This window comes from Chiloscyllium plagiosum, chromosome 17, assembly GCF_004010195.1.
Source record: "Chiloscyllium plagiosum isolate BGI_BamShark_2017 chromosome 17, ASM401019v2, whole genome shotgun sequence".
NCBI classification, from domain to species: Eukaryota; Metazoa; Chordata; class Chondrichthyes; order Orectolobiformes; family Hemiscylliidae; genus Chiloscyllium; species Chiloscyllium plagiosum.
The window spans coordinates 32,560,447-32,586,126 of NC_057726.1; the positions used below are offsets into that span (position 1 = coordinate 32,560,447).

General features: G+C 39.8%; 1 protein-coding gene across 4 annotated transcripts in view; it reads right to left on the reverse strand.

The window, feature by feature from the left end:
* The window catches only part of LOC122558347 (BTG3 associated nuclear protein), a 251,305-nt gene that overhangs the window by 97,670 nt on the left and 127,955 nt on the right, over window positions 1–25,680 (reverse strand). For all 4 annotated transcript variants that reach the window (XM_043706808.1, XM_043706809.1, XM_043706807.1 and 1 more), the window contains exons 7-9: window positions 19,038–19,277; window positions 14,219–14,386; window positions 1,092–1,225 (exon numbers count right to left, since the gene is read on the reverse strand). In XM_043706808.1, coding sequence (XP_043562743.1) covers window positions 1,092–1,225; window positions 14,219–14,386; window positions 19,038–19,277 — 542 coding nt within the window. The remainder of the gene's footprint in view (window positions 1–1,091; window positions 1,226–14,218; window positions 14,387–19,037; window positions 19,278–25,680) is intronic.

The following is a 25,680-nucleotide window of genomic DNA, read 5'->3' on the forward strand; positions in this document are numbered from 1 at the left end:
GCAGACACGGGGAGAACGTGCAAACTCCACACAGACAGTCGCCTGAGGCGGGAATTGAACCCGGGTCTCAGGCGCTGTGAGGCAGCAGTGCTAACCACTGTGCCACCATGCCGCCCACTAGATCATGATATCTTGATCATGATCATGATATAGATCATGTTCAACTAAACAATTGCTTGAGGAATGGATATGGTTGATGAATGTGTGCATGGGGTGTATATGATTTTATTAAAGCTTTTCACAAAGTATTACATAAAAGGCTGGTTAATAAAATTGAGTTTCATGGAATAGTGTCATTGTTGACTTGAATAATTAACTCAGTGGCTGTCTCTCAAACCATAAGATAGTTCATACTGGTATTCCCGAATAGTCACTCTTAGGATCACTGCTTTTTGATATACATAAATGATTTGGATACAAAAAGAATTAAAACCTCTAAATTTGCTAAACATGCCAAATTTTGAGGTATGCCAAAGTGAGTATCATGCCAGATAATTGCACAGGACATATCAAGACTAGGGAGGAACAGCCAATTGACAGATTAAAGTTAATGCTGTACAACTGTGCAAGTTCATGACAGGTTAAGATAGAGAATGAAAAGTTTTTCCCCGTTATCTAACGGGAAAGGAGTAGGAAACACAGATTTAAGTTTTTGGGCTAATGATACATGCAGTATGTGAGGAAGTCGCTTTCTTCATTGAAGCAGTGAGTGGCAATGATCTAGAATATTCTACCTATGTCAGTGGTGGATTTAGAGTCAATCCACGATTTTAAAATGAAATAAACTCGCCAGGCTACAGAGAATAAACGGCAGAATGGGAGCAACTGGATTACTCTACAGAAAGCTTGCATGGTTAAATGCTATTCCTTCTGTAAGTAATGACTATATGAGCCATGCCATATAAATATATTAAAATATACCGGAAACACAAGTAAATTATGCAATCCCAGTTTTCTCAACAGAAAGATGATTTTAAAGAGAGGATAAACTAATTATACCGTTGCAATATTGAAATATTACTCTCCAACTTAGGAATTATGGAATCAACCTTATGATTTATAAATTTTCATGATATCTTGAAAATACTCACTACTTGTTGAACTTGTCCATCCTCTCCTATACGATGAATATGAACTTGCTGAGCATTTGCCAATGCATAGTGGAGGGTCTGTGCCTGATTCTGCTGTAAATCTCCAGAAGATGATACTGATCCTTGTATCCCACCTTGATAAATAGAAGAGGAAGAAAATTGCAGGTAACATAAATTTTAAATATAATAGAACTTTCATTGATAAACATGACAGTTTCAATTTAGCAATTTTTCAAATATAGATACTGATATTTTGATTCGATTAGATTAGATTTGATTTCCTACAGTATCGAAAGAGGCCCTTTTGCCCAACAAGTCCATACTGACCCTCCAAACAGTAACCCATCCAGACCCAGTCCCCTCGCCTATATTTTACCCTGACTAATACACCTAAACCTATGGGCAATTTAGCATAGTCAATTCACCTGACCTGCACATCTTTGGACTGTGGGAGGAAACCGGAACACCCGGAGGAAACCCACGCAGACACGGGGAGAATGTGCAAACTCCACACAGACAGTTGCCCAAGATGGGAATCAAACCCGGATCCCTGGCTCTGTGAGGCAACATACAGTAATAGAGATGTACAGCATGGAAACAGACCCTTCGGTCCAACCCGTCCATGCCGACCAGATATCCCAATCCAAGCTAGTCCCACCTGCCAGCACTCGGCCCATATCTCTCCAAACCCTTCCTATTCATATACCCATCCAAATGCCTCTTAAATGTTGCAATTGTACCAGCCTCCATCACATCCACTGGCAGCTTATTCCATACAGGCACCACCCCTCTGTGTGAAAACGTTGCCCCTTAGGTCTCTTTTACATCTTTCCCCTCTCACCCTAAACTTATGCCCTCTAGTTCTGGACTCCCCGATCCCAGGGAAAAGACTTTGCCTATTATCCTATCCATACCCCTCATTATTTTGTAAACCTCTATAAGGTCACCCCTTAGCCTCCAACGCTCCAGGGAAAACAGTCCCAGCCTGTTCAGCCTCTCCCTATAGCTCAAATCCTCCAACCCTGGAACATCCTTTTCTGAACCCTTTCAAGTTTCATAACATCTTTCCTATAGGAACAAGACCGGAATTGCACACAATATTCCAACAGTGGCCTAACCAATGTCCTGTACAGCCGCAACATGACCTCCCAACTCCTGTACTCAATACTCTGATCAATAAAGGAAAGCATACTAACGCCTTCTTCACTATCCTAACTACCTGTGACTCTACTTTCAAGGAGCTATGAACCTGCACTCCAAGGTCTCTTTGTTCAGCAACAGTCCCTGGGACCTTACCATTAAGTGTATAAGTCCTGCTAAGATTTGCTTTCCCAAAGTGCAGCACCTCACATTTATCTGAATTATCTGCCACTTCTCTGCCCATCTGGTCAAGATCCTGTTGTAATCTGAGGTAACCCTCTTCGCTGTCCATATGCCTCCAATTTTGGTATCATCTGCAATCTTACTAACTGCATCTCTTATGCTCACAACCAAATCATTTATGTAAATGACAAAAAGTAGAGGTACCCAGCACCGATCCTTGTGGCACTCCACTGGTCACAGGCCTCCAGTCTGAAAAACAACCTCCACCACCATCCTTTGAGCCAGTTCTGTATCCAAATGGCTAGTTCTCCCTGTATTCCATGAGATCTAACCTTGCTAATCAGTCTCCCATGGGGAACCTTGTCGAATGCCTTACTGAAGTCCATATAGATCATATCTACTACTCTGCTCTCATCAATCTTCTTTGTTACTTCTTCAAAAAAAACTCAGACAAGTTTGTGAGACATGATTTCCCACTCAAAAAGCCATGCTGACTGTCCTTAATCAGTCTTGGCCTTTCCAAATACATGTACGTCCTGTCGCTCAGGATTCCCTCCAACAACTTGCCCACCAACAAGGTCAGGCTCACCAGTCTGTAGTTCCCTGGCTTGTTCTTATGGCCCTTCTTAAACTGTGGCACCACTTAGCCAACCTCCAGTCTTCCGGCACCTCACCTGTGACTATCAATGATACAAATATCTCAGCAAGAGGCCCAGCAATCACCTCTCTAGCTTCCCACAGAGTTCTCGGATACACCTGATCAGATCCTGGGGATTTATCCACCTTTACCCGTTTCAAGACATCCAGCACTTGCTCCTCTATAATCTGGACATTTTGCAAGATGTCACCAACTATTTCCCTACAGTCTATATCTTCCATATCCTTTTCCACTGTAAATACTGATGCAAAATACTTGTTTAGTATCTCCCCCATTTTCTGCGGCTCCACACAAAGGCCGCCTTGCTGATTTTTGAGGGGCCCTATTCTCTCCCTAGCTACCCTTTTGTCCTTAATGTGTTTGTAAAAACTCTTTGGATTCTCCTTTATTCTATTTGCTAAAGCTATTTCATGTCCCCATTTGCCCTCCTGATTTCCCTCTTAAGCACACTCCTACTGCCTTTTTACTCTTCTAAGGATTCCCTCGATCTATCTTGTCTATACCTTACATATGCTTCCTTCTTTTTCTTAACCAAACCCTCAGTTTCTTTAGTCATCCTGCATTCCCTATACCTACCAGCCTTTCCTTTCACCCTGACAGGAATATACTTTTTCTGGATTCTCGTGATCTCATTTCTGAAGGCTTCCCATTTTCCAGCCGTCTCTTTACCTGCGAACATCTGCCTCCAATCAGCTTTCAAAAGTTCTTGCCTAATACCATCAAAATTGGCCTTTTTCCAATTTAGAACTTCAACTTTTAGATTTGGTCCATCCTTTCCATCACTATTTTAAAACTAATAGAATTATGGTCGCTGGCCCCAAAGTGCTCCCCCATTGACACCTCAGTCACCTGCCCTGCCTTATTTCCCAAGAGTAGGTCAGGTTTTGCACCTTCTCTAGTTGGTGCATCCACATACTCAATCAGAAAATTGTCTTGTACGCACTTAACAAATTCCTCTCCATCTAAACCTTTAACACTATGGCAGTCCCAGTCTATGTTTGGAAAGTTAAAATCCCCTACCATAGCCACCCTTTTATTCTTATAGATAGTTGAGATCTCCTTACAAGTTTATTTCTCAATTTCCCTCTGACTATTAGGGGGTCTATAATACGATCCCAAAAAGGTGATCATCCCTTTCTTATTTCTCAGTTCCACCCAATTAACTTCCCTGGATGTAGTTCCGGGAATATCCTCCCTCAGCACAGCTGTAAAGCCTTATCAAAAATGCCACACCCCCTCCTCTTTCGCCTCCCTTTCTATCCTTCCTGTAGCAGCAGGTCATTCCATATGTGTACCACCCTCTGTGTAAAAACGTTACCCCTCAGGTTTCCTTTTATTCTTTCACCTCTAACCTTCTGATGCTCTCTGATCCTCGATTTGCCAACCCTGGGAAAAAGACTCAGTGCAAGACTTCACACTTATCTACACTAAACTCCATTTGCCATTTCTTGGCCCACTTTATCCAACTGACCAATGCCCTGCAGCAATTTCTGATAGCTTTACTCACTGGCCACAATACTGGCTATTGTAGTGTCATCTGCAAATTTACTAATCATGCCTTGTACATTCTCATCCAAATCATGATATCGATAAACAGTAATGGGCTCAGCACCAACCTGAGGCACTCCACTAGTCACAGGCCTCCAGTCCGACAAGCATTTTTCCACTATTACTCTCTGTTTCCTACCATCGAGACAAGCAAATTGTGTATCCAATTTGGCAGCGCCCCCCCCCCTCCCAGATTCCATGTGGTCTAACTTACCAGAGTAGCCTACCATGTGGAACGTTATCAGAACTCTCACTGAAATCTACATGGACTATGTCTACTACCCCGCCCTCATCAACCTTCCTGGTCACTTCAAAGAACTCTAACCTGTTTGTGAGGCATGATCTCCCACACACTAAGCTATGCTGACTATTCTTAATCAAACCCTGTCTTTCCAAATGCATAAAAATCTTATTTTAGAATCTTCTCAAGTAACTTACTGACCACAATGTCAGGCTTACTGGTCTATAGTTCCCAGGGTTTCTTTGCAGCCCTTCTCGAATAAGGGCACAACATTCACTACCCTCCAGTTCTTCCCAGACCTCACACATGGCTAACAATGATGCAAATGCATCACCTCGGGCCCCCATAATTTCTTCTCTAACCTCTTGCAGTGTTCTTGGATATATCTGGTCAGGACCAGGAGATTTATCCACCTTCACACATTCTAATATATCATACACCTCCTCCAAGGTGATATGGACTGTCCCCAAGATATCACCACTTACTTCCCAAGTTTTCATATCTTTCTCCACAGTAAACAGAGGAGAAATATTAATTCAGTACCTCGCCCATCTCCTGAAGTTCTACGCATACATGTCCACTTTGGTCCTTGATGGATCCTGTTCTCTCTCTTGTTATTCTTTTCTCCTTTAATATACTTAAAGAACCTCGGGGGATTCACCCTAATCTCCTCAGCCAAGGCTATCTCGTGCCCCCCTTTTTGACATTCTGATTTCCTTTTTCAATACATTGGGATACAGAACTGGCTCAAAGGTAGAAGACAGAGGATGGTGGTGGAGGGTTATTTTTCAGACTGGAGGCCTGAGACCAGTGGAGTGCCACAAGGATCGGTGCTGGGTCCACTATTTTTCATCATTTATATAAATGATTTGGATGTGAGCATAAGAGGTAATAGTTAGTAAGTTTGCAGATGACACCAAAATTGGTAGTGTATTGGACAGCGAAGGTGGTTACCTCAGGTTATTGCGGGATCTTGATCAGATGGGCCAATGGGCTGAGAAGTGGCAGATGGAATTTAATTTAGATCAATGTGAGGTGCTGCATTTTGGGAAAGCAAATCTTATCTGAAATTATACACTTAATGGTAAGGTCCTAGGGAGTGTTGCTGAACAAAGAGCCCTTGGAGTGCAAGTTCATAGCTCCTTGAAAGTGGGGTCACAGGTAGATAGGATAGTGAAGAAGCGTTTGGTTTGCTTTCTTGTATTGGTCAGAGTTGGGAGTACAGAAGTTGGGAGGTCATGTTTTGGCTGTACAGGACATTGGTTAGGTCACTGTTGGAATATTGTGCAGTTCTGGTCTCCTTCCCATCGAAAGATATTGTGAAACTTGAAAGGGTTCAGAAAAGGTATACAAGGATGTTGCCAGGGTTGGAGGATTTGAGCCATCAGGAAGGGCTGAACAGACTGGAGCGTCGGAGGCTGAGGGGTGACCACATAGAGGTTTATAAAATCATGAGGGGCATGGATAGGATAAGTACACAAAGTATTTTCTCTGAAATGGGTTAAGTTCTGAACTAGAGGGCATAGGTTTAGGGTGAGAGGGAAAAGATATAAAAGAGACCAAAGAGGCAACTTTTTCACTCAGAGGGTGGTATGTGTATGGAATAAGCTGCCAGAGGAAATGGTGGAGGCTGGTACAATTGCAACATTTAAAAAGGCATCCAGATGGGTATATGAATAGGAAGTGTTTGGAGGGATATGGGCCAGGTGCTGGCAGGTGGGACTAGATTGAGTTGGGATATCTAGTCGCCATGGACGAGTTGGACCGTGCTGTTTCCATGGTGTACATCTCTATGACTCTATGACTATATGAATAAACTCCTATATCCCTTCAGGGATTCCCTTGATCCCAGCTACCTGTACCTGAGCAATACCTCCTCCTTTTTCCTGGTCAAATGTTCTAATGTTATACTGTTGCTCCTATCAAACTATCACCACTATCAATTTATTCATTATGAATTTTCTCCTTACCCCAAAGTATTTCATTGGAGCCAAAATATAAACTAACTCTTTGGGGTTCATTAACTTATCGCATATTATGAATAATTTGTTAATATGTCTTTTTTTTAATTCACTTCTGGGACATGGGCATCAGTGGTTGGCCAACATTTGTTGCCTATCCTTACTTGCTTTTGAATTGAGTGGTTTGCTTGGCCATTTCAGAGGGCAGGTGAGAGTCAATCATATTGCTGAGAGTCTGGAGTCACACGTTGGACAGGTCAGGTGAGGAATTGCAGGTTTCCTTCCCTGAAGGACGCTAGTGAACCAGTTGGGCTTTTCCAACAATCAACCATGGTTTCATGGTCATCAGTAGATTTTTAATTCCAAATTATTACTGAATTCAAATCCCACCATCTGCTGTGACAGGTTTTGAACCCAGGTTCCCAGAACATTAACTGAGTTTTGGATTAATGGTCTAGCAATAATATCACTCGGCCATCTTCTCCCCTACTTATGGTTTAATTTCAAACACACTGAAGACATTATTTTCTGTCCCCATTCTAAACTCAATTTCCTGGTTACAGACTCCATCCTTGACAACAGTTTAATTTAGTGATTAAGTGAGAACAGTGATTAATTTAACCCATTTACATAATTTTTTAATAATCTATTTCCACCTGTAAAACATCATTTGATCTTTCTGTTGTTTCATCTCATGAAACATTCATCATTCCTTCATGTCAGAGGTGACTTAACAGAAAGGCAGAAGATCCTAAGAGGACTGACCAGGTGGACATGGAAAGGATGATTCTTGTGGAAAAATCTAGAACAAGGGGTCATAGTTTAAAAATAAGGAGTCACCCATTTAAGACAGAGACAAGGAAAACCATTGTTCACTGAAGGTTCAAAATCTTTGGAATTTTCCTCCTCAAAAGGCAGTGGATGGAGATTCTTTAAATATTTTTAAGACAACGGTAGATAGATTCTTGATTACTGAAGGGATAAAAGATTATCAGCAACATGCAGGAATAGAAAGTTGAGGTTATGTGCAACAACCTGAAGCAGCCGAGTGGCCTACTGTTGCTCCTTGTTCCTATGTTTATGTCTTAACTATCAGCATTCACCTTTTATTACATGTTTGTGACCAACTGGTATGCTTATCCAATGGGCATTCTGAAAGGCTATTTAATTACTGATTTTCTCAAATTCTCTTGAACTCCAAGAAGAGGAATAATCAGCATTTTCTAATGCTAAATACTTTATTATTAAAGATTCTATCATATTTTCCAACCCCAGTTATCACACCTCTTACTTCTGCAATTGATTCTTCATCCTCCTTTCTTTACATTATTGAGCTTTCAAATGTCATTTTGTCAAACTCAAAATTTACACAACATTTCACTTTTCCTTCCTGCGTTACTTTATCTTCAGCTTTAATTTATTGCTTTTCTATTTCTCTCATCTGTCACTTGACTGTGATATTAAATCCATTCAAAAAATCTGCATTTTCAATTTCCCCAATTGTTAAGCTTTTTAATTAACTACACTTCAAAAATAACCAAAGAAGGCAATACTCAGCTAAACTGAGTCAAGTACAAAAACCGGTTAAAGAAAACAAAGACTGATAATAGAAAAATTCCAATTAAAAAGTGTATCAGAGGCAACTTTAAAAGTAATCAGACATGTTTTTCAGTTATTTAGAGATCAGAGAATTGTCAACTATTACATTGAGCCACTGAAAAATTGGTTACAAAGGAATTACCTAGCATAGTGGAAATATTGAATGAGTACTCAATATCAATCTTCATTTCTGAAGATGGTGCATGGTTATTGGAATTGAGTAATTTGACTATTGAATGTTATAATCTTTTAAATATGTTCATGGTTGTGGACAACATTCACTAGGTCAGCTTTTATTGCAAAGCTCTACAGAAGGTGGTGGTAAGTTGGCTTTTTGACTTGCAATTCTTGGGGTGTAGAGATACCAACAATGCTATATTTTAGCATTTTAGTCCAGTGACAATGAAGGAACAACAGCATAGTCCCAAGTCAGGATGTCATTAGCTCGAAAGAGATCTTGTTGGTGGCAATGTTCCCGTGCATTTGCTGCCCTATAGCCTTCTAGATGGTGGAGGTCATGGGTTTGAAAGGTTCTGTCAGAGGACCCTTGATGTAATGCACCTTGTAAAGGGTACACACTCCTTCCATGTTGCACCAGTGAAGAGAGTGAATGTTGAAGTTGATGGATGGGTGATAATCAACTGGGCTGCTTTATCCTGAATGGTGTCACGTTTATTGAGCATTACACAAACTGCACTCATCTGGGCTAGCAGTGAGTTATTCGTGATTTGTGCTTTCCGGATGGTGGATAGACATTGGAGAGACAGGAGGTGAGTTACTGGACATAGAATTCCTCGTCTTTAACCTGTTCTTGTAGCCACAAATGGCTTCATAAGGCCGGTCCAGTTCAGTTTCTGATCAATGGTAAACCCCAAGATGTTGCCAGTGGGTGAATCAGTGATAGTAATGCAACTGAACGTCAAGGGATTTTCATTTGTTGGAGATAGTCATTATCTTGCTCTCGTGTGGTGCAAATGTTACTTGTCACTTATTAGTCCAATGTCCAGGTTGTCCAGGTCTTGCTGCATTTAGACAAAACTACTTCAATGTCTGGAGAGGGGTAAGTAGTGCTGAACATTGCACAGTGAACCACCCCACCTCTGATCCTCTGATGAAGGGACAGTCACTCAAGTGGTTGGTCCAAGGAGTGACAAGGAGTGAGGCTAGTTCTAGAGTTCAATCTATCAGCAGTATTCCTACAATTTTCTGAAGAATTCTTGTAGAGATGTCCTGGGCTAAAATGATTAGCCTCCAACAACCACAAACAACTTCTTAATTTCCCACCCCATCTACCTCCCCCCCCCCCCCCCCCCCAAACCCCATCCATTTCTTCCACCTCCAGTTTTGCAAAGGCTCCTTGTTGCTATTCTTGGTCAAATGTTGTGTTGATGATAGGGGCAGACACTCAACCTCCAAGGTTCAGCTCTTTTGTCCATGTTTCAACAAGAGCTGCCAAAAGTACAGGAGCAGAGTCATCCAGATTGAAGCCAAACTGAGCATCAGTGAGTAGGTTATTCCTCTCCAAAAGCCACTTGATAGCACTGTTAATTACTCCTTTCATCAGTTTGATGATCACATGTAGATTGCCAGAGTAGTAAATGGCGAGGTTGGATTTGTACACAAGATTTAAAAGGATGTTGCTAAGGTTGGAAGATTTCAGCTATTGGGAGAGGCTGAATCGGCCAGGGCTTTTTTCCCTGGAGTTTTGGAGGCTTAGAGGTGACGTTATAGAGGTTTATAAAATCATGAGGGGCATGGATGGGATAAACAGACAAGGTCTTTTCCATGGGTTTGGGTAGTCCAAAACTAGAGGGCGTAGGCTCAGAGTGAGAGGGGAAAGATATAAAAGGGACCTAAGGAGCAACGTTTTCACGCAGAAGATGGTTGCGTGAAAAAGATGGAATGAGCTGCCAGAGGAAGTGCTGGAGGCTGGTAAAATTACAGCATTTAAAAGGCAAATGGATGGGTATATGCATAGAAAGGGTTTAGAGCGATATGGGCCAAGTGCTGGCAAATGGGACTACATTATGTTAGGATATCTGGTCAGCATGGACGAGTTGGACCAAAGGGTGTGTTTTCAGGCTGTACATCACTATGACTCTGACACGACTGGCAATTTTCCACATAGTTATGGAGATCCCAGGGGTACTGGAACAGCCTGACAAGGAGTGAGGCTAGTTCTAGGTACAAATTTTCGTATGATATCGACAATTTTGTCAGGGGCACAGTCTTTATAATATCCAGTGTCTTTAGCCATTTCATGATATCACCTAGTGAATCAAGTTGGGGCAGCAAATCAAGGCAGCGATGGATCAGCCACTTTTGACTGAAGATGGATGCAAAAACTTCAGTCTTGTTTTTAGACCTGATATGAAGTCTGGCACAGGTGCTGCTTCTGCAGGCCCTTGTGAACTCTTTATTGAATCAGGTTCCCCTAACTTCTTTCCATGAGAAAAAGACCTGTTGCCCAAGTAGAAATGTTAATTCACTATCTCTGATGCAAAAGTTTTCATCTTAGAAATAAATAGGCAAATTTCTGCACAACAGCTTGCAATATTTTCACCAATGACATCTTAATTTGTTTCACAGTGTGTCTTGATTATTGTCATAGCAACAAATTTCATCAAAATTTCCATATTGGTCACCTCACTTTCAGTAAGACAATTCCAATCTTCCTTTTGAAAAAATTGCATCATTTGTTTTTACTTCTCCCTTCTCTCACCTTAAAAATATGCCCTCTAGTCTTAAAATCCCTCATCCTAGGGAAAAGAAATCCTGCGATTCACCTTATCTACACCCTTCGTGATTTTATAAAGCACTGCAAATGATTCCTGCTTTTCACTGTATCAATTCCAAAACAGATGACAAAAAAGCCTGAAAATACATTGGTCTGTTAGAATCTACAGACCAAAAAAAGATTGGGTAACTTCTTTGCAGAACAACTTGTTTAGGATTTACCAACCCTATTTTAATATTTTACCTCTGATCTCCTACTTAGACCTCAAAAAACTCAAGAGTATATTGCAGGAATAATTGCTATTTCTTAATCTCAAACTTTGAAGTGGATGTTAGGAAAAAATAAACCCAATGTAATTTCAGTTTTTGTCATACAAGTGATCTTCTGAAAACTACTTGCAATTCATTGAAGAGAAGGAATGAAATGCTATTGCACTGATTAGCTAGCTTTCTATGACATTAGCTCATGATGTCGATCTGTTTCGTGCCTCTGCTGTTTTTATTTCCTGATGATTTCAATAAGACGACACAAGGACAAAGAAAAAATATCTAAGGTTTATTCAAAGACTACTGAAAAATTTACTATCAGCTGTTTAAGAATTACACTGGGGAAAAACAGCTCAATTCACATCATGTAAATTATGTGGGCCTTTATGGAGGACAGAAAAAATAATTTGAACACAATAAGAGTTGCACATGGGACAATAGACAATGGAAATATTATTCCAAAGTGAGTTAAGTCACAGCAATGACACAGTTTCTTCAAAATTTGTTAAATACATAGACAGAGGTTTCAGCTAATAATACATTTTTATGAATTCAATGCTTGCTCAAAGAAATACTTAGGAAATCTGCTTGAAATCTATCACAACAATTTAAGTTTCAGTAGATAATCATTTATGGATAAATTATTGAGAACACTGCAAAATTCCTCCTTGCCTTAATTAGGAGTAGGGGATTACATAATATTTTCTCTTAGATTCGACAACCCCCTCAGACTGTCTACCAATGGTCAGAAGGAAATACAGAGGAACCTCGATTATCTGGCATTCAATTAACTGAATATCGGATTATACAGCAAAATCGCAAGGTTCCGATGCTCGGCTAAACACTGTTATCCAGGCTTCGATTAACCGAACGAAATACTGCCCACCCATGTCCTTTGGATTATCAAGGTTCCTCTGTAATTTGAAGGAAACAGACCCCCAAAATGTTGCTGCACACCACACTTGCTCCACTATTTTAAGTCCGTGCTTTAATATTTTCCATGTTTTAATTCTTGTTACATGTATCATTAACTTTTTTTCCTTCATCATTCAAAAAGGTAAGATGTTGCCCCGATTCCCACACCACACCAACATTATGCTAAACAGCTCCAAGACACTTAAATGTATTAACTGACACAGCATGATGGCAACAGTACAACCAAAGGTACTGCATATCCAAGGTCAACTAAGCCCTGTGTTATTGTTATTACATCAATTTTTCTTCCCTAAAGTCAAAATGTTTAAATCATTATGTGGAATAGAATAAATAACCAAAAAGCTTATGTTAATTAATTAACTCAGAGCAAGATCAGCTTGTTTCACTTTGGCTTGTCTTCTGAGTGGTACTCAGGACTTTCTTATTCTCTAATTTATATCTCTGCATTAACACAAAGCAAAATAAGAATTGGAATATGTAAAAATCACAAAAGCCGGGCCAAGTAAACGTTATTTAATCAAACCAAAAAAGCATGTCTAGAAATAGAAATGTTTGAATAGTTAAAAATATTATTAGATCACCAGCATCTAAGCCATTTCCCAAATAAGATGGCATATCTTAAAATTTAAACTTTGTAAAGGATAAATGGTACTTGAAAATAGACCAATAATAATGGTTTAAAATTCTTGAACAAGCCCATTCATTTCTATTCCTATGAACAGCAATACAACTTAAAAGGAAGTAAAAGTCTCATTTCACTAGTTCGGTAAAAGTACATAACAGTTTATTAATTAAGATCTACAAGAACTATATTATGCCTTGTTATATTTCTATGCAGTCAATTATTTTGTAAAGTAAATTATGGACTAAGGTTTCTGATGTAGGACTAAATCAATTACACTCTGAGTGACAATGGATCTAGAAACTGAATCAAACACGAACTTTGGTAGTGTTGGTGGTTCAGAAGCACATTGATTTTAATAGCTCAGTGTTGGACAGAACAAGGACATTTCACATCACCTGGTTCAGCCTGAACATGTATGAATTTGGGATAGAATAGGAGACAATGTAAGTCGCTTTTGACAATAGCCAAATTCAATAGCTATAGTCTTCCCAAAGTTCAAGCAGAGAAAATTATGAATCCCCCACATTCAGACAAAATATCTTTCAAAGACATTGTTCAAAGTCAAGGATATTAAAAATGGAAAAGGGAATGTCATCAAATGACTGATAAATGTTGAAAAAGAGAGGGCTTGGAGAAGAGATCATAGATAGAAACTTTACATGTTCCGGAGCTAATATTATAGGACTGAAGATGAAACCGTTGCCGAATGTCTATTACGACAACTAGGACACAAATCACTTGGGGAAGGATCCGTAGGAGGTAGACGTAGGATGCAATGAGAAAGAAGAGCACAGTAGCTGACCATGTTTAAATACAAAGAGAATATAGAGAAATGCTAAGCTTGTTGCTGGTTTTGACTAAGTCATAGACTTAATGAATGGATAGAATAGAAGCAAAAATGAAGCAATGTAAAGGAATGAAAAAAAAAGAGACTAACTAAGGTGGCAATGATGTGTTCAGCTCCATAATTTTGATTTCAAATTTAAAAGTGCTACCTCAATTTACAGAATGCAGAATAAAGTCAGAAAACAATATATAAACGATCTTACCTCCTCAATACTTTTCTGGAGAGCAAAATGGATGATTACGTTAAACTATAAGTAAAACAGGCATGATTGCTTTATTGGATTAAATTATATTATACGCATGCCTTTGAATTTCAAAAATTCAACAAATAACTAGGATGTGAGAAATATCTTTCTTTGGTAATGTACGCAGCATCTACTTTTGTACCTGTTCCACTCATGACTGAAGAGGAGGGTGTCCTTCGGGCAAAACCTTTTACAGCCAAACTTTGTCCACGCTGCTTTCTGTGCCAAGCTGTTCGACATTTTGAATCTATGCTCTGTTTTATTCTGTACCAGTCTGATTCAGTGATTCCAAATTTATGGAAAAGGTGACCTACAAGTATAAAAAGCACCAAATTTGAACGGTCAGTTTGCTGAAACAATAGCTTGAAACTGTTTGTTTTTATGCCAACATGAAATTGAGAAATTAAGGGAAATAATTTCAGTAACATTGCTCATCATAAAATAATATTCTTTTAAATACTGCATTTTCTGGTCTGATGTTGAAATGCTTATAGTCACAGATCCTTTCACAGTAATCTTAACTCTAAACTCATGACTAACCTACAATGCCTATGTTATTTTTCTTGAAAAATGCCTATGTTATTTTTCTTGAAAAATAACATGTCAATAACTCAAGTTGACGATATTTAATAGTTGAAATAGTTTGTAATTAAACACACCATTAATTATGTCCAAATTTGACAGCTAATCTAGAAACTGTTATTTAAAGGTGCGTCATAGGTTTTCTAAAACTGATAAACTGTTACCTAGCTTCTTATTCAAACATCATCTGGCTTTCTACTCCAATGTCGTAAATACAATGCTACTAAGGTAGTGGACTCAGTCTAAATTTGTCACAAAATAAATCAAGTGAAATAACATTTTTCAAGCCATTAAAAGGATATTTAGATTAGAGTTAATTCCTGTAAAGGAAAATTGGCATAGAAAATTAATTTGAAGCAATGAGGTCTCATTCATTTATATTTTAAATTCTTAGAATTCTTATAGGTGGGACTGAAGGTAAACAAGGAGCACCCATGGATCTTGTGATCAGTAATTGATAAAGGGTGACCACAAGATCACAAAATATAGGAGCAGAAATGGGCGATTCAGACGATCAAGTCTGTTCCACCAATAAGACAATGCCTGTTCTAATAATCCTCATCTCTACTGCCTTATGCTTAGAACCCTTAATCCCATTACTGATTTTAAAAAAGTCTATCTTACCCTCGAATACACTTAATGATCCAGTTTAGATAGCCCTCTTGTAAAAGAAAATCAACAGGTTAATGACACTCAGAAAATTCCTCCTCATCTCTGAATTAAACAGGTGACCCCTTGCTCTTGAGAATATGCCCTCTGGTCCTAGATATTCTGACAGGGGGAATAACATCTCCACATCTAAACCTGTCAAGCCCCTTATGTTTCAATAAAGCCTCCTCTCATTCTACTAAACTCTAATGAATACAAATCCAATCTACACAACCACTACTCATAGGAGGATCAATCTAAAGCTGCAGTTTTGATCAATTACAGTGAAGTGATCCAGCCGTAGCCAATGACAAGCTGCTGGTCTTAGCACTATTTCTGTCAGAGGGTGCTTGCACTGCTTGACACTTCTGATGAGCGGCAAAAGCTGACATCACACAGCTGCCAACTGTTCCAGAAGCATCCAATGTTTTCTCCTCAACTGCATGTCTCTCCACAGAACAGATGATGTGGATGAGATCCAGCTGGAAAGAGGCAAGATCCCCAGTAAAAGGTCAACCAGCTAAGGATCAGATAGAACATAGAACATGGAAAAATACAGCGCAGTACAGGCCCTTTGGCCCTCGATGTTGCGCCGATCCAAGCCCACCTAACCTACACTCGCCCACTATTCTCCATATGCCTATCCAATGCCCGTTTAAATGCCCATAAAGAGGGAGATTCCACCACTGCTACTGGCAGGGCATTCCATGAACTCACGACTCGCTGTCCTATAAATCTACCCCTAACATCTGTCCTATACCTACCACCCCTTAATTTAAAGCTATGCCCACTCCTTGCCACAGAGTGCTGTAGAGACAGAGTTCTTGTGTATGTTTAAACTGAGATAGATTCTTGATCAGTTGGAGAATCAAGCGCTACAGGGAAAGGGGCAAGGAAGTGGAATGAGGACTGTTGGATCAGCCACGTATCAAGGAATGTTGGACCAGCAGGCTCGAGTGGCTGGAAGGTATGCTCCTGGCTCTATTTCTTATAGTCTTAATACATTCTCCTAGAAACAGAGATTGTTGAAGACGGTTAAGGGAATAGGTTTCCTCAATGTAAAGGTTGTTGTTTATGAAAACATCCAGACGAGAGATATTTCATTGTAAATCTGCAAAAACTTTTAATGGAAGACTGAGAAAATCTTGGTAGCGTGAGTGCTCGTGGGAAAAAAAGCATCGCAGCTTATGAGACTGGAACAGTTAAATGAAACATGCAGATCTGGTAGTGAAGGAAAATTACCTCAAGTTTTGAATAACTAGAACGTTTTTAGATTGATTCACTCATGGAACATGGGTGTTGCTGGCTAGCTGGCATTTATTGCCTGTCCATTGTTGCCCTGTGAGAAGGTGGGAGTCAGCTGCCTTTCTGAGCCATTGCAGCCCATGGACAGTAAGGAGACCCACAATGCTATTAGGGAGGGAATTCCAGGATTTTGACCCAGTGACAGTAAAGAAGAATGACACATTTCTAAATCAGGATGGTGACTGGCTTGGAGACACTTGCAGGTGGTGGTGTTCTGATGTATCTGCTGTCCTGGTCCTTCTAGATGGAAGTGGCTCTGGATTTGGAAGGGGCTAAGGATCTTTCATGAATTTCTGCAGTGTATTTTGTAGATATACACACTATCACTACTAAATGTCGATGGTGAACAAAGTGGGTGCAGTGCCAATCAAGTGTGCTGCTTTGTCCTGGATGATGTGAAGCTTTTTGAGTGCTACTGGAGCTGTACTTTTACAGTAAAGTGGGGAGTACTCCATCACACCTGTGCCATGTAGATCATGGACAGGGTTTAGGGAGTCAAGAGTTGATTTATTCAATGCAGTATTCCGAGCCTCTGAGCTACTCGTGCAGTCACTGTGTTTATATAGAATCCCTACTATTTGGAAAGAGGCCCTTTAGCCCAACATGTCCAACACCATCCCCCGAAGAGCATCCCACCAAAAAACATCTCCCTACCTTGTCCCTGCAACCCCCACGGCTAATCGCCAAACCTACACATCCCCAGACAATGGACAATTTAGCATGGCTAATGGCTAATCCATCTAACCTGCACATGTCCCTGTTCTACCCATGTCTCCGTATTAGCCACAACATCGAAATCCCAGGTACCAACCCACGCTGCAAGTTCACCTACCTCTCTCAACATTTCTAAGCTTGTGCAGCCCAGGCTCTTTCACCAGATAACTGCTCCTTTAAATTATGCCTTCTTTCCAGGGGAGTTAGCGAGCATGCATTCCCAGTAAGTTACAAGATGTCCATCACTGGGGTCAGAAAATTCTATCTAATGCATATATTCATGTTTTGGTCAACTCTTTTACTTTTTCAGTACCAGTGTACTGCAGAAAGCCAGACTTTCTGCCACAGCAACTGTAAAAATCTCAGGGTGACATTTTATGTAAGATGACTACTGATGTCAGGATTATTTCCACATTTGAAATAGAATGACTTGCATTTATGTAGACTTGCACTTTTATGATCTAATCCAAAACACTTTACAGCCAATGAACTCTTTGTGAAGTGTAGTCACTGTTATAACGCAAGAAACAAGGAACCAACATGCACATGCCAGGTTCCCACAAACAGCAATGAATAAGTGACCAAGCATACAATTTTAGTTTTGGTTATGCAAGATATATTGGCCAGAAATAACAGAAGAACTCCCCAGTTGTTTGCTTAATTGTGTCATTGGATCCTTAACAGCCACCTGAAAGGGCAGTCAGAATCTGAATTCATGCAACATTACTAAATTCAATTCCATAGTGAACTCGTGGACACTTTCTAAAAAAAGAACGCCTTGACATAGAAATTGATAAGAACCAAACATTTAATCATTTAACCAACGTTTAAATAAGCTATAAATTGACCTGAATTTTCTGAAATTATTCAACCCAAAATACTTTCTTCCTTTGTATTTCACAAAGCTTTTCTTCAGTCTGTAGCCCAACTTGAAAGGGTTCAGAAAAGATTTACAAGAATGTTGCCAGGGTTGGAGGATTTGAGCTATATAGGGAGAGGCTGAACAGGCTGGGGCTGTTTTCCCTGGAGCGTCGGAGGCTGAGGGGTGACCTTTTGGAGGTTTACAAAATTATGAGGGGCATGGATAGGATAAATAGGTAAAGTCTTTTCCCTGGGGTCGGGAAGTCCAGAACTAGAGGGCACAGATTTCGGGTGAGAGGGGAAAAATATAAAAGAGACCTAAGGGGCAACTTTTTCTTGCAGAGGGTGGCTCGTGTATGGAATTAGCTGCCAGAGGATGTGGTGGAGGCTAGTACAATTGCAACATTTAAAAGGCATTTGGATGGGTATATGAATAGGAAGGGTTTGGAGGGATATGGGCCGGGTGCTGGCAGGTGGGACTAGATTGGGTTGGGATATCTGGAGGGCATGCTGTACATCTCTGTGACTCTACGACTCTCTGACTGAATTGCTCTCTTTGCAGGAGAAAGTTAAAAGATGCAACTACAACAACAGTCAGAACATAATTGGAGAAATAGTGGTTTAACGATAGTTCTTCTATTACACAATGTTTGCATTCTTGGAAAAATCACACTTTAGAAACAGCGCTTAAAATATTGGTGATGTAACTGCATTACAGTCAACACACATTTTAAAAGTTTGTGCTTTAGAAACAGTATCCCCAATTCATCAATCACATTATAGTGAATTTGTTAAAGAAACGCGCATTATCGCAGAACAATCTGCAGTCAAATAAATATCATGGTACTTACATCGAATTCCATAGATCATTAAAGGATCCAGCTGCTTTTTGCCATGTTTTCCCTGCCCTGAGAGATTGGATACAGCTTGTATCTCACGATGAAACAGATAGTCCAACAGTGTCAATGCCATTTTTTCAGCTGTTCGGCAATTTGTGGCAACATGTAGCATATCAGCAGGAGTGATGGGACACCTAACCCGCATCTCAGGATTATTCTCATCGCCAAGCCAGGTCCCATTGGGGAAATCCTCTGGAAAAAAAATGTATTGTACAATTCAAAGTTCAGAAATAGTAGACAAACAGCAATTCTGAAATCAATTATTGCATATGGCTTTAATTTGGATAGTTACTTTTAGAAATAATTCTCTACTACAGACTTGTTCAGAAACATAAAATAGCACATCTGAACAGAAAAGCTAGCTAGTGATGCCATAACCATCAATGCACAAGAGTAGACATTTAGCCCTTTGAGCCTGCTCTGCCATTCAATGAAATCATGCCTGATTTGATTTAAACCTCAACTCTATATTTCTGCATAACCTGCAAATCTGTTCAATTTGTCTTCTATCTCTTTATCCTCTATTTCTAATTCCCCAGACTTAGTTACTTGGTTAACACTTTATTTTAAAATATCCAAAGTAACATTTCTTATGTGTGATTTTTGTTTTGGCTAACTATTTCTCACTGTGTCCCTCCTTATTAATTTTTTCAGCAATTCTTTGCTGTTTTTAAAGTTCTGTTCAAGCTTCTGACCTGACACCTAACTTTGCACAGTTATGTCTTTTCTTGCTGTTTTGTACTATTACTGACTTTTCCTGTTAAACATGGATGGCGAGTCCACGCCTTAGAATTTCTCTTACTTGTTGCAATATATCTATTATGTTTTTTTGGAATACCTCTTTAAATGTTTGCAACAGCATCTCTACTGACCTATTTCTGAACCTTACTTGCCGGTTCATGTTTGAAAGTCCTGCTTTCCTGCCCTCATAATTGCCTCCGGTTAAATTCAAAATAGAAGACGAGGACCAACAATTCTCCCTGAAAATATACATAAAATTCAATAATCTCATGTCTGCTGTCACCTCCTGAGGTCAGTAATTAATCTGATCTCACTGGCCAAAACTGGGCTGAACACAGCTAGTTCTCTGATTGGTACCATGACATGCTAGTCTAAGAAACTGTCATGAAAATATTCAATTAATTCCTCATCTTGGCTGCTTTTCCCCCAGTTATTTTTTCCAATCTAAATGTAGGTTAAGATCCCCCATGATATTTGCTAAGCCCTTTTAAAAAGGTTCCACTTCTTCCTTGGAGTTAGTTAGGGGACCACGTACACAACTCCCACAACCTTCATATTTCCTCACCTCTAGCCAAACTGCTTCCACATCCTGGTTTCTTGAATTTAGGTCATGCCTTTCCATTGTGCTAATATCATTTTTAATTAACAGTGCCACTCTAATATCTTTCCTAGATTCCTGTCCTTCCTAAATGTCATGTTCCTTTCAATATTTGGGTCCCAATCTCTGTCATCCAATAGTTGCATCTTAGTCACAGCCACCAGGCGGACATTACTACTTTATCTCATTTGGCACTAGTTTTGTTTAGAATGCGATGTGAATTCAAATATTGTTCAAATTTTGACCTTTTATTATTTTTCTAACCTTTCGTCTTATCTAATTTGTTCTTAGGTCTATATTCTCTGACTTAAAAACGAGTCAATCGGCAACAGGGAAAGGAAAATGAAAGGAAGTCTGATGGTAAATAGAAAGGTAAGCATCAGGTTAGTATGTGTGCAGGGGGGTTTAAGTACAAAGCAGACTATGAAAGAAGTAAAAGGATAACTCAGGAGATATTAGAGATATTGGAAATCACAAGGGTAAGAAAACTAGCATAACAGCACTTTATGTGAATGCTCGTAGCATTCATTATAAGGTGAATGAGTTAATGGCACCAATCATCGCGAATGAATATGATTTAGTAGCCACTGCAGAGTAATCGTTACAGGATGGTCACAACTGGGAGTTAAATATCCAGGGGTATCAAACTATTCGGAAGGACAGACAGGAAATTAAGAGAGGTGGTGTAGCTCTGATATTCAAGGATGACAGGTGAGAGGTGGTACAGGTTCTATGGAGAATAATGTTGAATCCATTTGGGTGGAAATTAGAAATTCCAAGAAGAAAAAGTCACTGATAGGCATAGTCTATAGGACACCAAATAATAACATCATATGGGCAGACAATAAACAAAGAACTAACGAATGCCCCTAACAATGGTATGGCAATTATCATGGGGGATTTTAATCTACATGTAGATTGTTCGAACCAACTTGGTCTTTGGAATTCCCTTTTTAAAAAGGTGATAACAGCAGTGCCTGAATATTTTTAAGATAGAGGTGAATAGATCCTTGGGAAGCAAAGAGATGAAATGTTACTGAAGTTAAGCAAGACATTGGATTTGTGGTTACAAATCAGATCAGCCATGACCATACTAAACTTCATAGGAAGGATGCCAGTAATCAAGGCTCTGAGGTGATCAGAGAAGCCCACAGTTTCATCAAGGTTCAAGGGCTGACTAACTGCTTCTCCTAATCCACAACAATTCCTGAAGAAAGGTTCTTGTGTAGCTAACAACTCTAGCTTTGCTCTCATTGTCAGTTTCCTGACCCTTGGGATACCAATGCAACAGTGGTATAACTTAAATTGGACGTTATTACTTTTAAGGGCTCAAATTTCATTTGACCGTAAAGGTGGAGATGAAAGACGAATGTGGTTTCCCAATGGCAGACCCAGGAGGGTGGAATCAGTGTTTCCCTGTCACCACCTTGCCCCATCACCAAACCCAGCAACTGGCAAAATCATATGGTCACTGCTGTCTATGGCTGCCCAGAGAGCAAAATAAGTTAAAAGCCAGTTATACAGTGAAATGAACAGACAGGTCATAATGAACTTCCATTGTGAATGATACATGACGAGTGGGATCAGTATGTATCATTCACCCATTGCACGTCTTTACTTTCTGGGTATCTAGTGGCCAGGTAACCAATCCAGAGTGATGATCCATCAGTTGTGGTCTTGTTGTATTTATACATTTGTAGAAGTCCTATATAGAAGGCATTCCCAACCTCCTCTCTTACTCCTTTATACATCAGCAGCTCACACCTCATAAAAAGGCTTGCGATTTTTCACTTTTCATTTTTCATACTGCGTCTCCTACTGATCAAATAGCCACAAGAATCTGCCTGTAATTCTTCATTGGATGGAGCTTCTACAGGCAGTGTCTCAACTATCACACCTTCCAAAATTACTTTCAGGTTTCACTACCAACATTTCCCCATTCCCCATCCAGAATTCATCCTGGATTGGGAAGAGACACTCTGGTAAAAAATAATTGCTCGATAATAGGGTTAACACATTAGCATAAACGGAAAACCGTTTGGCTAAAAGCAGGGAGTAAGGATTTTGAGACCATCACTATTTCTCTTTTATTTTTCTCATTTTTGGTTTAGAACTGAGTTGCAGCAAGAATACACTTTGAACAGCAGTTTGCTTTAAAAATGTGAACAAAAGACAGATGTTTGCTGTTGGGAACTGGCTGGAAAGGTAATCCAAGTTAATTACTGCTCTCAGGACACTATAGATGTTTTAGCAGAGAAATGTTGCTACACTAAGGGACTGGCAGCTGGCTGAATGCTGAATTGGTCAATCAAGGGAGGACATGTGCTAGCCAGCAAACCACAGAGAATGTTAAAAGAAAGGGAACTGGCTATAACTGGGTTCTGGGCAGGAAGTTGTTTTGTTTTGGAAGCTTCCAGATTGTTGCTGTGTTTTTGATCTTTGCTCATTATTACAGTTATCAACTTGTTGAAAAGTTCTAAAAGAATCCTAGTGTGGAATAAATAAATAAAATGTCTCCAGCAGTCTGTGGAAGCAATTGAACTGACGAGTGACTTTGGTAATCAAGCACGATATACAGTCATGTGTGCCTGTACTACCAGCCATCAGCCAAGGATTTCATGAAGGTGTGGTATTCATTGTTGAAATGGTTATTGAACTGGCGGATTTAAATTTATATATTTTTAAAATTTATCCCTAATCTGTGTGTGTCGGTCTCTTTGCAAGTGTGAGTGGGAATTTATGATCAAAGAACATTGGGTTTAAATTTTAGATTTAATTAGATTGCCTTGAAGTTTCTCTGTTCTGCTAAAGTTTCATTATTAACAACAAATTATTACTTTTTGTTTAAACTATAAACTTGATGTCGAAGATCTGTTAACTGTAAAGTCTGGTTAGGAACAACCTAGCAACTGAGCACTTTTGAATGCTTTGATTTCATTGTGTTGTGAATCCAGTGACAGTGAGGCTGAATTGGTTTGGCTTGCTACTCCTGTGTCATAATAGGATAAATTGGTAATTTTCAGATTGGCACTTTGGCAAGAAGAGTAAGATAGAAGCATGCTACTTAAATGGAAAAAGAGTGCAAAACACTGCAGTTGAGACAAATACGAGTATCCAATACTTAAATGATGATACATTAATACATATGCATACGCAGTACATTGGGACGGCAAATTGGCTTTGGCATTTATTGTAAAGGGAATGAAATATACAAGTAGATAAGTTTTGCGACAATTCTTTGGGACAGTGGTGAGACTATATCCGGAGTGCGATGCATTTTTTTTCATCTCCATGAGAAAGGAGATAATAGCATTTGAAGCAATTCAAAGAAGGTTCATTTACTCGTTCTTGGGATGAAGGTATTCATAGAATCATACAGGACAGATGCAGTCCTTTGGACCATCAAGTCTCTACCACCAAAAATATACTACTACCTACACCATTCCCATAGACTGGAATGTTATGATTCTTGAAATGCTCATCCAAGTACTTTTTGAAGGTTGTGATGCTTTCTACTTCAATTACCTTCCCCTGCAGTGCATTCTAGATCCCTGCCACCCTCTGGATGAAAAGGTTTTTCCTCAAATCGCCTCAAAGCCTTTCACTTTAAAATGATGACCTCTTGTTATTTATTCTTCAACTGAAGGGAACAGCAGCTTTTACCCTGTCTTTGCCCTTCAATCTTATACATCTCTATTAGGTACCCCCTAATAATTAGGTACTCCCATAGTGTTAGGTGAAGAGGTAAATGTAAGGGTATGGGTGGGTTGCACTTTGGCGGGTTGGTGTGGACTTGTTGGGCCGAAGGGCCTGTTTCCACACTGTAAGTAATCTAATCATCTACATCTCCTCTGCTCCAAAGTAACAACCTAAGCTTATCCAGTCTGTATTCGGAGGTGAAATGCTCCAAGTCAACATCCTGGTGAATCTCCTTTGCACTCCATCCATTGCAATCACATTCTTCCTATGGTGACCGGAACTCCAGCTGTGACCTAACCAAAGTTCTATATAGCTCCAACACAACCTCCCTACTCTTATAATCTGTGGAATATTGTTAAGGCAGAGTTAGATTCTTCATAGTCGTGTCTTGGATTGGGGGGTGGGGGGGAGCAGATAGTTGTGATTTTATGGGTAATTTTAGCCTTTTGGCAAACAGTTAAAGCTTCACAAACATGATGGGCAATTATGCCAATTTTATATAAAAACCAGATCGGCTTGCTGTGAAATTAAATAGTAAATCCAGACTGCTGACTAGGCAAATAGGTGATGCCAAAGGTTAGTCAACTTTTATGGTTATAAAAGGAGATAAAACTGGTAAGAGGAGTCATGGACACGGCCATCTCCTGTTTACATGACTCTTGGACAAATAAGCTCAGAGTTGAGGTTCCTGTGAATGGGAACATGACATCAAACAATCCAGAAGACTGGGAGAAAACATAAAATTAGGCACATCGCAATATTGACAGTGACAATTCCAGGTCACCCATTGCAAATAGAAGACCCTTATTACGGAACTCACGGAAGAAGACTCATCAGAATGAACCTGACCAATTCTCCACACACAGATAGTATCTAGATTCTAAATAAACAGATAATGTGTTGATTGTGTGCTTACCAAGAACTAAAGAGTTATTAATAAAAAGAGGAAGCTGTGTTGAATTCTCATTTGGCTGCTTATCCTTTATCTGTCATGAAATTCCCTAATGGAAAATGGGGTCAACACCGGAAAGCAGAGTCTAGGCCACAATCAGATCATCAATTATCTCATAAAATGGCAGAGCCTACTCAAAAGACAAAATGGCCTACTCAATACATAATAGACAACAGACGATAGGTGCAGGAGTACCTGCTTGAAGGCTCGGTGACGTTTGTTTAACGGTTTAAATTTGAAAGTTTTTTTTTAAAAAGTGCAGAGCGGACCCGGAAGCTGGTGTAGCGCAAGCTTACCTGGGTAGGTTTTCTCCCCTATAAAAGCGCGCAGGAGAGGAACCCGAGGCACTACAGAGGTAGTGCCTCCCACCCGCCCTCCTCCTCTAACCTAATAATAAGACACGTTGTGGTAAGTAGGTAAGTGCTGCATTTTGCTTGTTCTATTCTTTAGATCTAGTGTTTTTTTTTAAAAGGTTATTTTTAGAGGGATGGCAGTGAAGGCAGTGCAATGTTCCTCTTGCAACATGTTTGAGGTGAGGGATGCCATGGTCGTCCCTGCTGATTACACTTGCAGGAAGTGCACCCATCTCCAGCTCCTCCAAGACC